The sequence below is a fragment of the Dama dama genome, chromosome 9 (assembly GCF_033118175.1).
Source record: "Dama dama isolate Ldn47 chromosome 9, ASM3311817v1, whole genome shotgun sequence".
NCBI lineage: Eukaryota > Metazoa > Chordata > Mammalia > Artiodactyla > Cervidae > Dama > Dama dama.
In genome coordinates this window covers 13,674,820-13,686,606 of record NC_083689.1, presented here as the reverse complement: position 1 = coordinate 13,686,606, position 11,787 = coordinate 13,674,820, and the positions used below count along the sequence as shown (strand labels likewise).

The following is an 11,787-nucleotide window of genomic DNA, read 5'->3' as shown; positions in this document are numbered from 1 at the left end:
GTGGTGGAGATGGCTACCATGCAAAAAAATCAACATGACTAAATTTCTCAAAAATTGCGATTGGAAATCTAATTGAATTCTACAATATATACTTTGCATTAGAAGTCAGTATCCATAATTTGGTATGGAACTTTCCCCTTCAAGGCATGCTCTTGTGCCTTCTTATTGTGCATCCAGCCTTTTGTCCAGGTGGTCAGGTATTCTACACTTTTAATAAGAAGTTAATGTGACACATTTGAAGAATGTCAGTTGAGGTCTGACCAATATCTAGGCAAAAAGTACAACAGTCTCTACTGTTCTTCAATAATGGAGAAAAAATATAAAGAAAAAAAATCATACAAATTTTTAGATGGCAACAGATGAAATGAACAAAAAAAATCAAGTATAGCAAAATGGTTAAAGGTATATTATTTTTTACTCAGTCATTGAGTTAGACTGGAAAATATTTGATTGGAGACCTCATGGAAAAGAGGGTGGGAGACATGAGGTTATCTGGTTGAAGTGTGTGCTAGTCAGAGTGAAAAGCCAGGGTGAAGGACCTAAAAAGCAGTTGTTTTAGAAAGTCAAGGTTAAAAAGTAAACCACTGTGTCCAGGGAATGTGCAAGATGGAGAGTGATACGTGTCCAGGGAATGTGCAAGATGGAGAGTGATACTAAAAAGTGTCAGAGAATTTGGAGGAACGAAGTGTCCTTCCTGCCACAGCTGAGACTTCAAGTCACAGGGATCTTAGTTCACCATATTTTAACCTGCATTTTATTAATTTTGTTTCCAAGAGATCCAGTGGTTAGAAATGAATCCCTCCCTTATTATTTTATTTTCTTTTTTTATAATTTATTTTTATATATTGGTTTATAGTATAAGGACCTCATACCGAAGCCCTTATATGTGGACTTGGGCTTCCCAAGTGGCGCCAGTGGTAAAGAATCCACCGGTCAATGCAGGAGACATAAGAGGCACGGGTTCAATCCCTGGATCAGGAAGATCCCCTGGAGAAGGGAATGGCAACCCACTCCAATATTTTTACCTGGAGAATCCCATGGACAGAGGAGCCTAGCAGGCTACTGCTCGTAGGGTCACAAAGAGTAGGACATGACTGAAGTAGCTTAGTACACACGTATGCATGCATGGGTTCAGGTATCCCTTTTCTGCCTTGGGAACTGTTCATGCTCCACAACACACATGTTTGCACACTCACACACACACATACACACCGCTACTGGAGTGATGCTACTACCAGTACACTCTCAGCCGCAATAATTAGGAAAACAATGACACAATGCAAGCTGTCAATGTTTTGTCAATGTCAGTGATTATCTTTCCTGCAAAATTGTAGTGATAGTACCTAAATTCCAGTCGCTAAGTCTCCCATGGACCTGTAAACATGGGTGGGCCTCTTTTTAACATGACCATTTTATGTCCAGTATTCAAAGAAAAATAAAATACCACTTAAAAAAACTGAAAGGGCGAGAAAAGGACATGTAAGGGGAAAAAAGTTCTAATAAATTTAGGTAATCTGTAGAGTTTGTGGTGAGTATAAAACTTCCTTAGTTTTGGTGACATTCTAGCCCCTGTTCTATCCCCATGTTACCCAGAATTAGCAAAGCAGCAAAAAACATTTTATCTAAAAGAGAAAGAAGAGATGTATTTATGTTATCAAATATCTGACAGATTTCCCACTAGGAAAATGAGCAAAGGGAATAAACCCACAATTCACAAAGTGAAATCAAGTTCAACAAAAGTGGAGAATTTAGAGAATGGTCTGGTAAAAGAATATCTAAGTGATATCAGCTGTAAAACTTATATAGTTTGAAATTCTAGATTTACATTTTGGATCTGCATATATTTGCTGTTTGAACATGGAGAGCCACTGGAACCTTCTAAATGTTAATATTATTACTCAAGTTATTGGGATAGCAGTACTCGCAATAAGATAGCTGACATATTTAGTCAATATATGCAAAAAGTTTAGAATAGTTCCTTCCTGGTAGTAAATGAGTGATTTACATCACCTCTGGTGATGAGATTCGACTGATTTTTCTCTTTTTCCTCTCAAATGTTTCCATTGCTTTCCCACATCTTAGTCCCCAATTCCCAGCCTTCTTTCAGTTTCCAATCATCTTTCCCACCTATCACAGGCTGGTACAGGACCCTCTATCCAATATTCACATTAATCTAAAGAAGTCTTTCTATATTACAAAGCTGACTGTCCAACTCCCTTACCTAACTCTCCCCAGTGACTCCCCAATAGGTAATGGGCCCCAAATTCTATACCTTCAAACCCCAGCCTTGACTTTCCCTGAATGAACCACCAACTTTACACTCATGCTGCCCTTACTCACCTTCATCTCATAAATATTTAACTTGAGCCACAGATTCACTAGATGCCACAGGCTCAAGTCTCAGAGCATATATGCACCTGTTCCCTCTGCTTGAAGACTCAATCACTGGTCTATCTGGAATTTTTTCACTTATCTGTGTATTAAAAACTCCATCTCCTGTTTAGAGATGGAGTTTTGGACATCTCCTACATGAACTTTAAAATTATTCCCACAGAAAAAGGACAGTTTATCTAGTGGTAATTTAGATAAAAGGTTATCATTGTGTGATTTTTATTAATTCAATATTTTCATCTAGACTGTGAGTGCCTTGAGGCATGTATCAATATCATGCATACTCCTCAATCCCCCCAAACTTGGTTTAGTTGGGAAAAATAGCTGAATAAATGCATTATATATTGCATAAAACAATAAAAGAATATGTTCTCTCAGAAACTGCAGATGATTAGGGAAGAAAATGAAGCAGGTAAATGCTAACGTAGGCATGGGAGGCATGCTGGAGGAATATTTTCCATATGCCGAGATTAAGATTTATTACAGTATTAGACTATAGTTTGTAAAAATAAAATAAGATATAGCAAATTAAACACAGAAGAATAGAGTACATTGCATTAATACATGTAAGGGTTGATTCTTTTTGTTCAGCTGTTCTTGTGTGTGTATGTGCATACACATGGATGCATGTGTGCTAAGTCACTTCAGTTGTGTTTGACTCTTTGTGAACCTACAGACTATAGCCCCCCAGGCTCCTCTGTCCATGGCACTCTCCAAGCAAGAATACTGGAGTGAGTTGCCATGTCCTTCTCCAGGGGATCTTTCCGACTCAGGGATCAAACACACATCTCTTATGTCTCCTGCATTGGCAGGTAGGTTCTTTACCAGTAGCGCCACCTGGGAAGTCACATGCACAGGTGTATTCCTTGGTTGCCTGTGCACACAAGCTGGGTCACATGTGAAAGGTGTGCTTTACTCTGGGACACATTCTGGAAAGCTTCTGATCCACTGCAGTTAATGCAAGAATAGTTACAAGAGAGGCTAGTCCTTAAAAGGGTGAGAAGAAATGTGAATAGAGCTCAAGGGGAGTTCAGTTGCAGAGAGAACAGGCAGTTCCGTGGGTGCGGAAGTCAGACTCCAGGGAGGGACCACATGCTGACTGCACTTTTATTCCTCCACTTGCCTCATTATGATATTCACATTAGAACCTTGACTGAATTTTTATTCTGTATTTATTCCTGTGTATTTGACTACACTTATTTTTATACATTTCAAAGAATGGGGTAATAAGATAATGGATGAGGATGTCACGTCTCTCAGTTTTCTCATGTGGTATCACTGTCATTCTTGGACTTTGAGTTTGGATCTCTTTTTGCTAAAACCATGGGTCACATTTCACTTCTGTTTCTGATTCTTGTCCCAAACGCAAAGACTTCCCCACAATATACTCTACAAAATCCTACCCGTGCCACAAAACTTACTTATTCGTTTCTCATTTGATTTATACCTAAGGACATTTTTGTCATACATGCATTATTTATTATACTCTTCTTTCTCCATGAAAATATGAGATCCAAAGCAGAGACCTCACCTGCTTTGTTCACTCTAATGGTTTCATAATGGTGTGCATTTATACAGAAACAAATATTTTAGAAAATTAAATTTACAAACTAAAAAGACCACCAAGGGAAACAAAACCAGATTAAATGTATTGGATTGAAAACAAAGATATTAAACAAAATAGAATAATAAAATGAACTTCTGAAAGAAAAATGTAGAGTAACAATAGTCACATTAACACAGGCTTTAAATATAATAATATGGGTAAAAATTTAAGAGAGAATAGAAAATGCAATTTAAAAATTAGTGCAGGGAGTTGTATCTAAAATTTTAATTTCAAGTTACACAAACATAAATGGATTAAAGTATGCTTATGAAAAACATATAAGCAATCTTTCAGTTCAGTTCAGTCGCTCAGTCGTGTCTGACTCTTTGCAACCCCATAAATCGCAGCATGCCAGGCCTCCCTGTCCATCACCAACACCCAGAGTCCACCCAAACCCATGCCCATCGAGTCAGTGATGCCATCCAGCCATCTCATCCTCTGTTGTCCCCTTCTCCTCCTGCCCCCAATCCCTCCCAGCATCAGGGTCTTTTCCAATGAGTCAACTCTTCGCATGAGGTGGCCCAAAGTATTGGAGTTTCAGCTTCAGCATCAGTCCTTCCAGTGAACACCCAGGACTGATCTCCTTTAGGAAGCAATCTTTAATTGTATGCAAAAGCACATATTCCACAAGAAGTCAGCAGATAATTGCTCTTTTAAAAATAGACTACTCACAAAAGGCAAAAGGTGGCAGAAAAAAAAAAAGTGAGATAATATGGTAATGCATATAACAAGTGGTTTATCACTTCCATGGATGCATAGAAGGACTTCAAGAAAATCAAACCAGTCAATGATAAATGAAATCAGTCCTGAATGTTCATTGGAAGGACTGATGCTGAAGCTCCAATACTTCGGCCACCTGATGCGAAAAGCTGACTCATTGGAAAAGACCCTGATGCTGGGAAAGATTGAAGGCAGAAGGAGAAGGGGACAACAGAGGATGAGATGGTTAAATAGCATCACTGACTAGATGGACATGAGTTTGAGCAAGCTCTGGGAGTTGGTGATGGATAGGGAAGCCTGGCATGCTCCAGTCCATGGGGTTGCAAAGAGTTGGACACGACTGAGCAACTAAACTGAACTGAACTGATGGATACATAAGAACTTTCAATGTTTAAAAAATCAGTGGGAAAGAGGATAAAATATGACCAATTAATAGATTTAAACATCCAAAACTTATACGCTCTCATGCAACCCAACAGATATATTACATACACATAAATGATTTAAATTGCAAAGAGCAAAAATTATTTTAAAAGAATTTGTAAATCTTTGTTTAAAGAAATGCAATTAAAAAAACAAGAATAAATGGAGAATGGGAAAGTGGTTGGAGCTTAGAGCAGTTTGGGGTGAAATGGTACCTGAGACACCTATATGTGAGGGAAAGAGTGGTGAGAGAGAAGTTGTGTGTATCTATTTCAGCATAGAAGGCTTGTCAAGGTATTTAAAATACATCTCATTCTCCCCCTTATCCACATGTTGAAGTATAATTCCAGGCCTTTTCTCTCAGAGCTGGAGATGAAATAGATTATAAAAGAAATGATACAGAAAAAAACCTGGAAAGAATAAAACAATCTGAATCCAGTGTACAAAGCAAAGAATATGCATAAACAGTTTGTGATAAAGCAAATGGCTAATAAACCTCCAAATATATCCAGTCTCCCAGGTAGTAAACAGTTGCAAAGATAAACTCTTTATCATCTGTCTGCATATTAAATTTAATTTTTTTCAAGTGAATGCTCAATGTAAGAGAAAATTTTGGGAAATGTGTATCAAAAACTGTAGTTTTCAGGTAGAAGTTATGCTGTTGATTTGAATCTTTGTGACCCCATGGACTGCAGCACACCAGCCTTCCTTGACTTTCACTATCTCCAAGAATTTCCTCAAATTCATATCCCATCTTAAAAAATGTTTAAATTAAAACAATGTCATCATTTCACTGCAAATTCCTCTTCATGTAATAGTTTATTTTCCTACCCTAAATCTCCCTGGAAATGTTGAAATTTTACTGAGACCATTGTACTTCCAATTTCTTCTTGAATTTTATCCAAGTATATTTTCATTCCTATCACTTAATTGTCACTAATAATCTTGTACTGCTGAATCTGATAGGTGATTCTCTTTTTTTTAAATTTATTTTTACTAGTTGGAGGCTAATTACTTTACAATATTGTAGTCATTTTTGCCATACATTGACATGAATGAGCCATGGATTTACATGTGTTCCCCATCCCAATCCCTCCTCCCGCCTCCCTCTCCATGATTCTCTTTTAACATATTAAATAAATTGATTATAAATCAGTTAATCAACCATGCACATAAACAGGGAGATCTCTTGGCTCTGAGCCAGGTATTTGGGTTTCTAAGATAAATGTTCTAAGGTAAATGTTCTTGGATCTCATTCTCTGTGATTTTCTCCTGAAGTGTCTACTGGGCTCTAAGACTCACCTGGATGGAAAGGTTGAGATGGAGTGGAAATCCAAAACTTCCCCAGGTGATTGATGGTGGGGAATGAAGCTCTGTTCCCAGACAAGAAAGAAGTAAGAAGTGAAGTACGGGTCCCCGAGCCAGACTCAGGAATCCAAATGCACAAACCATGACTTCTCCAGCTCAAAGTGGAACATGCTTAGACCTAGCAGCAGTGGAGATATTTACAGCTCTGCATATCCATTGTATTTTCTCATTAGCACATTTTCCACTGTTACTGCAAGCCCAAGCACATCTCCCTCATGGGAATTTATCTGGACAGAATGGAAATTTTCTGGGCTGATTTGTTCCCAAGAGACCAGTTAGATGTTAAGTGTATCCAATGCTTATTACTACTCCATGAACTCTTCTGGATTCCAAAGTTAAAACACTGAACCTTTTTACAGCCCTGAGACAAAGATTTCTCCAAAGCTAAGTCTGATTGTCCCATTTGTTCTTTACAGATGTCCATCCAATGAGTACTATACAATCAGAAACCTCATTCTAAATTTTCAGAATTGTTGTTCAGAGGGGTTAGATAGATCATGTAGATACAAAAATCAATGAGGGGAAAGACTAAAATATCTTACACTAAAATCTGTACACTAAATATCTTACACTAAAACCTGTAAGATATTGATGAGAAAAATTGAAGAAGACAAATAGATGAAAAAATATAAGGTGTCCATGACTTGGAAGACTTAATATTATTGAAATGCTGATACTACCCATAGCATTCTACCCTCTGTCAAAATTTCCAAACCTTTATTCATAATAAAACTCAATAAATTGAGTTCCTTAAACTGTGTAGATGAGTTGAATTCAAATAAAAGGAAATTCCTAGAAGTAAATGGACAAGTTCTTCTTCCAAAACCTGGTTAAAGCATAGCAATTTATTTAAATCCTGCAATCATGGGTAGTTCTTCAACCCCAGAACAGATAACACTTTTATACCTCCCTTCCTAATGATTCTTTCCAGAGCCCTCTTTATGTCTTTGTTCCTCAGACTATAGATGAAGGGGTTCAGCATGGGTGTGACCACTGTGTACATCACTGAGGCAATTGCACTTGAATGTGAGCTGTGGGTAGCAGCAGAGCTAAAGTACACTCCTAAACATGTACAATAAAATAAAGAGACAACTGAGAGGTGAGATGCACAGGTGGAGAATGCCTTATACTTCCCCTGAGCTGATGAGATTCTTTGTATTGAAGAAACTATCTTGGAATATGAATGAAGAATCCCAGTGAGGGAACCACCACCCAATATTGCAGCTGCAAAATACATCAGTATCTCATTAAGAAACATGTCAGAACAGGCAAGTTGAATCAACTGATTAATTTCACAGAAAAAGTGGGGGATTTCCAAGTCTGTACAGAAGGACAATCTCAACACCATTACACTTTGTAACAAGGAATTCAGGGCACTCATCATCCAGGACATCAGAACCAGCAGACCACAGAGCTGGGGGCTCATGATGACCGTGTAGTGCAAGGGGTGACAGATGGCTACAAATCGATCATAGGCCATCACGGTCAGGAGAAACATGTCCAGCACTGCAAAGAGGATGAAAAAGTACATCTGGGTGATGCAGTCTTCATAGGTTAGTACTTTGCTCTGTGTCCTTATGTTCTGCAGCATCTTTGGGATGGTTGTGGAGGTGAAACAGATGTCTACGAAGGACAGGTTGGAGAGAAAGAAGTACATGGGGGTGTGGAGGTGGGAGTCTGAGCTGACAGCCAGGATAATGAGCAGGTTTCCAAACACAGTGATCAGGTACATGGAGAGGAACATACCAAAGATGAGGGGCTGCAGTTCTGGTTCTTTTGAGAATCCCAGAAGAAGGAATTCCAAATTTTTTGTATCATTCCCTGGTTCCATGTAGTGAATGTGACTATCAAGAAACAAAAATAACATGACTAGTTTTCTCAGAAATTAGCATTGTAAACATAGTTGAAATTCTACAATTCATATTTTTCATTTAATATTAATATCTATAATTTTTATATGAAAATTTTCCCTCAAGTGATTCCATGTGCTATCTCTGAATACATCATTCCACATTCAATCTTCTCTCCATAAAATCATTTATTCTAAACTTTGAAGAGAAATTATGTCACATATTTGGCAGTATAAATTGAAGACTGACTAACTTCTGGATAAAGAGCATACAGTGCTAATATACAATAGTTCGTACAGTTCAATGACGGAGGAAGAATAGAAGCAAATAAGAAATTATAAAAATTATCAGATAATGACAGGCTCTGTAAAGCTAAAAAAATCAGATATAAAAAAAGAGACTTAAGGGGTGTATTAATTTTTTGTGATAAAGATAAGCATACTTGGTCCTGGAAACCTTTCAATCCTGGATACTCAGAAGAGTAAAGAAGCAAAAAGCATTTTACCAAAAAGAAAGGAATGATATATTTATATGATCAATGTAGAACATCCTACTAGAAAAATTGACAAAAGGAGTAAATTAAAAATTCACAAAGGAAAGTATTGAAACTACAACAAAAATGGAGGATTTTAAAAAGCTATCTGCTGAAATATTTTTCTAAATAAGATCAAATGCAAAACTTTTATAATTTGAAGCTCTTTCTAAGTGATATTAAATGCAAACCTTTTGTAATTTGAAACTCTGGTTTTGAGTTTTGGTTCTGAACATATTTGCTGTTTGATTTTGGAAAGTCACTGGAAATATCTTCAAAGTTAATATCTTCACCCAAACAATAGGAATAGCAGTATCCATCCTCTTGGAGTAGCTGACAGATTTAGTGGTGGTGGTTTAGTCGCTAAGTCGCAGAAGCCTGGCAGATTTAATCAGTACACAGAAAAAGCTTTGCATAGTTGCTTCCTGGTGGTGGGCTTCTCTGGTGGCCCAGTGGTAAAGAATTAGCCTGTCAATGCAGGAGCCACAGGAGATGCAGATTTGATCTCTGGGTAGGGAAGATTCCCCTGGAGAAGAAAATGTCAACCCACTTTAGTATTGCCGGAATAATCCCATGGATGGAGGAGACTGGTGAGCTACAGTCCATGGAGTCTCAAAGAGTCAGACACGACTGAGCAGGCACGTGCACTATGCTACAGCTACTTCCTGTTAGTAAATGGTTACCTCTGGCAATGAGATTTGACTGTTGTTTTTTTTTTTTTTTTTTCTTCTTCCTCTCAAATGTCTCCATTGCTTTCCTATTGAGGTTCCCAATGCCACCTGTCTTTCACAGGCTGGTACCCCTGCAGCCAATATTTTCACTGACCCATAGAAACCTTTCTATATTACAAAGCAAGCTGCCCAACTCCCAGACTTAATCATCTCCCAGTGTCTCCCCACTGAAGGATGAACCCCAAACCCCATAATTTCAAACTCTAGGCTTGACTCTTATTATCTGAATTACCAACTTCATCTCCTTGTGCTACCCTCACCCACATCAATCTCATAAATATTGATCTTCAGTCACAGCATCCCTGGATATCACAAGCTCAAGACTCAGAGTCTATGTGCATCTGTTTCCCTCTGCTTGGAGAGTCAATCACTGGTCTATTTGGAACTTTTTATTTACCACTATCTTCAAAATGTCATCTTCTTTATTAGACTGCCTATGTAATCTTGTTCATGAATAATTTTTAACAATATTCCCACATATAAAGAAGTGTTTCTCTTGCAATAATTTGTAAATTTTGCTTAATTATATGCCTATTATCCTATCTAGAATGTGAGTACTTTGAGGCATTTATTAATATCACACATACTCCTCAACACCCCAGACTTAGTTTAGTTAGGAATAGTAGCTGAGTTAAATATACATTGCATAAAGGAATAAAATAATATGTTTTCACAGAAGTTGCTGATGTTGAAAGAAGAAAAAGAAGCCAAGAAATACTGACATAGGTATGGAAACATGCTGAAGAATATTTTCCATATTCGGAGATCCAGAATTATTAATGGGTCAGACTATGTAATTTGTAAGAATAAAATAGAATAGACTAAGTAAAACACAAAAGAAAATATCAAAGTGCATCATACATAATATGGGTTTTTTGGTTCTCTTTGTTCAGATGTTCTGGAGAAGGAAATGGCAAGCCACTCCAGTATTCTTGCCTGGAAAATTCTATGCACAGAGGAGCCTGGCAGGTTACAGTCCATGGAGTAGCAAAGAGTCAGATATGACTGGGCAGCTAACACATTTGTTCAGATGTGTTTGTGTCTGTATGTGTGTGCACATATGCACATGTATCTATTTTTTGCTTGCCTGTGCATACATGCTAGATGTTAAAAGCATGTAGATAGCTTGGACACTTCAGAGAAGTTTCTTATCCACTGAGATAAATGCAAGGATAGGGAAAGCAATCTTGTTGAGGGAAAGCAATACAAATAAAGAGCTCAACAGAAGAGGCAGATTACAGACAGAACAGGCAGCAGCATGGGCACTGAAGTGATCTCAGACTCAAGGGATACCACACTGACCACACTGGCCACACTTCTTTTCCTCTTTTTACAACATCACAGTATCCACATGAAGCCCCTGATCGAATTTTTATTTCATATTTGTTTCTGTGTTTTTGACTACATCTATTTCTATATGGTTCAGTGGGCTTCTGGTAGCTCAGCTGGTAAAGAATCTGACTGTAATGCAGGAGACCCTGCTTCAATTCCTGAGTCAGGAAGATCCCCTGGAGAAGGGTTTGGCCACCCACTCCAGTATTCTTGCCTGGAGAATCCCCATGGACAGAGGAGGCTGGTGGGCTAGTGCATGGGGTTACAAAGAATCAGACACTACTGAGCAACTAAACACCTGTGATTCAATAGTGGATGAAGCTGACCCTTCTGTTAATTTTCTTATGTGTCGTTTTCTTTATTATTTTGGGGCTTTGTTTTTGTTCTTTTTTTTTTTTTTTTGGAAAAACCCATTGGTCACACTCTACTTCTCTTTTTTATACTTCACTTCTTTTACTTACTTAAATTTTTAAAAAATTATAATGGATTATAGTTGATTTGCAATGCTGTACTTGTTTTAGGCATACAACAAAATGATTAAGTCAATCCCACTTCTGGGCATACACACTGAGGAAACCAGATCTGAAAGAGACACGTGCACCCCAATGTTCATCGCAGCACTGTTTATAATAGCCAGGACATGGAAGCAACCTAGATGCCCATCAGCAGATGAATGGATAAGGAAGCTGTGGTACATATACACCATGGAATATTACTCAGCCATTAAAAAGAATTCATTTGAATCAGTTCTAATGAGATGGATGAAACTGGAGCCCATTATACAGAGTGAAATAAGCCAGAAAGATAAAGAACATTACAGCATACTAACACATA

General features: G+C 37.8%; 1 protein-coding gene across 1 annotated transcript; it reads right to left on the bottom strand.

Annotated features, from left to right (window-relative positions):
* Window positions 1–7,370: 7,370 nt before the first annotated feature.
* On the bottom strand, window positions 7,371–8,240 carry LOC133061628 (olfactory receptor 7A10-like). Its single transcript, XM_061149600.1, has 2 exons — window positions 7,886–8,240; window positions 7,371–7,600 (listed from the first exon to the last, which is right to left on the bottom strand). Exons 1-2 carry the CDS (start codon window positions 8,238–8,240, stop codon window positions 7,371–7,373), a joined length of 585 nt encoding a protein of 194 aa, XP_061005583.1.
* Between the last annotated feature and the right edge of the window lie 3,547 nt (window positions 8,241–11,787).